This window comes from Aegilops tauschii, chromosome 1, assembly GCF_002575655.3.
Source record: "Aegilops tauschii subsp. strangulata cultivar AL8/78 chromosome 1, Aet v6.0, whole genome shotgun sequence".
In the NCBI taxonomy this organism is placed as follows: domain Eukaryota; kingdom Viridiplantae; phylum Streptophyta; class Magnoliopsida; order Poales; family Poaceae; genus Aegilops; species Aegilops tauschii.
Window position 1 is genome coordinate 34,419,776 of NC_053035.3, and position 2,874 is coordinate 34,422,649.

The following is a 2,874-nucleotide window of genomic DNA, read 5'->3' on the forward strand; positions in this document are numbered from 1 at the left end:
TTCTGAGGCTTAGATTGAAGTTGCTAGTGGTTATCACCTCCGCTGATTGTTAGCAGATTGCCAATCTTTCCAGATGAAGCATCTAGCGCGGCGGCGCTGCTGGAGATGAGCGGGCGCGCTGCAGAGCACTCCGGCGACGGATCTCGTGGGGCCGTCCTATGCGGGGCAGCGAGGACCTCTACTGGCAATCCCTGACACTTTTTGGGCGAAGAATCAAGTGTTGGCGCGGTTGGAGGAGGTATGCCCTGTTTCAGCGAGAGTGAAGGTGACAACGCCGATGCAATCGAGGATGAGGAGCAGAAAGATGCTGCAATGGGAGAAATTGGTGAAGGCGACAATGCTGGCTCCAGGATGGACAAAAAGGCATTTCATTTTCAGAACTGTGCGTGCCCCATGCCTGAAAGTATCTTGTTATCTGAAATGAAAAAGATTCGACAGTATTTTTCAGTAAGCAGACATGAAAAATCGTTTCCGGTTTGTTGCATGTATTGCTGTGTTTAGACGATTAGGATGTTTAGTTGGTGAATTTAGTTTGCGTCATCCCCGATGATACTTTTGTTGTTGTGCTCATATGAACAAACTGCAATGCCTACAGGGTAAGAGTTGGGAATCAGCCGTTGGATAGAGTGTCATGTCCTGAAAGAGTTGGGGCACTAGAGCAAACAATCAGGGAATATGCTGAGAAGCTTGGGGATCATGTAGTTGAGCCAACAATTGGGATGGCATTTGATTCATTGGGCGAGGCATATGATTTTTATAACTTGTATTCCTGGGAAAATGGCTTTGGCATAAGATACGGCAAAAGCAGGCTTAATGCAGAGAAGACAAAGTGTATGCAGGAAGTAGTCTGTGGATGTTCAGTGAGTTCTTTCACTCTTTAACATAAACGAGCATGGATTAGTTCGGGTGGATGGTGGAAATTCCTGCTGACAACTTGATGTGTGTGTTTTTCAGGGGAAACCACGAGGGAGAACAGCGGGTCCTGCAGGTGTGAGTGCCCCGCGATGATAAGATTATTGAGAACATCCGACAATGGCTGGTACATAACAGAGCACAGGCCAAATCATAATCATTCATTGATGCAGACATGCGGCGAGAAAGTGCATTGGCCGTCGCACAAGCACATAGACATGTACACCAAGGATTTGGTGAAGCAGCTAAGGCAGAACAATGTCAATGTCACAAAGGTGTACATCATAATATCAAGTTTTTTCAGGGATGCTGAGAAGGTTCCATTTACTAAAAGATCACTGCCAAACCTGTGCGATAAGATTAACAGAGAGCAAGCTGAGGATGATGTGAGGAAGACAATTGATGTCTTCGCTGAGATAGCAGCTAAAGATCAGGAATTTGTTTTCAGAGTACAACCAGATAAAGGCTGTAGAATTAAGAATCTGATGTGGGCTACAGGCAGCAGTAGAAACCAATACATGTACTTCGGGGATGTCGTTACATTTGACACAGCATATAGGACAAATCTGTATGACATGCCGTTTGGGTTGTTTGTTGGTGTGAACAACCACTTTCAGAGCATCATACTGGCTGGGGTGCTTCTACGAGACGAGCAGGTTGAGAGCTTCGAGTGGGTCTTCACTGAGTTCGTCAGGATGATGGGAGGGAAGGCTCCAGTAACTATCCTCACAGGTATGAACAGCTGGAAAAGTTCTCTGTTTTTTGCATCCGACGGTTGATTGAAATGATCTAAGATTTTTTGGTTATTGTGATTGTTGCTGTTGAGCAGATCAATGCAGAGCCATGGAGGTGGCTTTGAAAAATGTACTCCCCTCGATGGCTCACCAATGGTGCAAATGGCATGTGTTGAAGAAGGTGAAGGAAACTCTTGGGCCGATGTACACGAAGCAGACAGATTTCCGTGACGAGTTCCACAAGGTTGTTAACCACATGCTTACAATTGATGAGTTTGAGCAAGCCTGGAAGATGTTGATAGAGAAGTACAACCTAGAAAGCCACAGCTACCTTTCTCAAGTGTATGAGGTTAGGCACAAATGGGCGAAGCCATTTTTCAAGGATGTGTTCTGTGCTAAGATGACAAGCACGCAGCAAAGTGAGAGTGCTAACAGCATGCTGAAGTCATATGTCCCCCCCCCCCCGGTTGCCCCATGCATATGTTTGTGAAACATTACATGCGGCTGCAGTTTGCCCGGGATGCAGACGAGAGCTATGAAGAAAAGCGGAATAAAACTATGAGTATGCATATGACTTTTTGTTTTCCTTTTACTTGGTATTGGCGTGCTTGCAATCCATGAAACCATCGTTGGGGTAATGACCAGAGAAAATGATGTTATTTGCTAACAGGGTGGCGTGGTCGTGAAATGCAATATGTCGTTGGAGAGGCACGCGGCCAAGGTGTACACGCGGGTGATGTTCGAGAAGCTAGGAGATCTGCTGTACTAGGCTCATGCATATAGAATTGAAGAAGTGGAAAAGGGTAAGATTTACAAAGCGACGCACACGCAAGCAGATAGGCGTGAGAGGTGGTCCCGGGTTGTCTTTGAGGTGAAGATATTGGATGATGGCGCCATGTTAAAGTGCGAATGTGGGCTTTTTGAACATGGGCATGCCGTGCTGCCACATGCTGAAGGTACAGTAAAATCAAAGAAAGTTTTGTGGAGACAGAAAGGAGCTTGCTGGTGATATCGCCGTCTGATTTGTTCTGTCTTGCAGGTTATATATGGATGTCATTGGCTACACATAAATACCTTCAAGGTTGATAATGAAAAGGTGGACTAGGGATGCGAGGGATGTTCTCCCATCACACCTACAGATATACCAGCGAGACCATGCTGGGAGCAGGACGATGACGCATCGGCACACAGCTTTGTACGTGCACGCGATGGAGCTGGTTCGTCTGGG

The 2,874-nt window shown here is 46.3% G+C and overlaps 1 protein-coding gene across 1 annotated transcript; it reads left to right on the forward strand.

Annotated features, from left to right (window-relative positions):
• Nucleotides 1–240: 240 nt before the first annotated feature.
• Nucleotides 241–2,415, forward strand: LOC109775068 (protein FAR1-RELATED SEQUENCE 5-like). Its single transcript, XM_073504177.1, has 5 exons — nt 241–437; nt 596–831; nt 955–1,644; nt 1,742–1,995; nt 2,317–2,415. Exons 1-5 carry the CDS (start codon nt 241–243, stop codon nt 2,413–2,415), a joined length of 1,476 nt encoding a protein of 491 aa, XP_073360278.1.
• The last annotated feature ends 459 nt before the right edge of the window (nt 2,416–2,874 follow it).

Coding starts and splice junctions, on each gene's coding strand:
- LOC109775068 (XM_073504177.1), top strand. CDS start 241: ATGCCCTGTTTCAGCGAGAGTGAAGGTGACAACGCCGATGCAATCGAG. Junction 832..954: donor TAATGCAGAGAAGACAAAGT/GTATGCAGGAAG, acceptor TGTGTTTTTCAG/GGGAAACCACGAGGGAGAAC. Junction 1,996..2,316: donor ACCTTTCTCAAGTGTATGAG/GTTAGGCACAAA, acceptor ATTTGCTAACAG/GGTGGCGTGGTCGTGAAATG.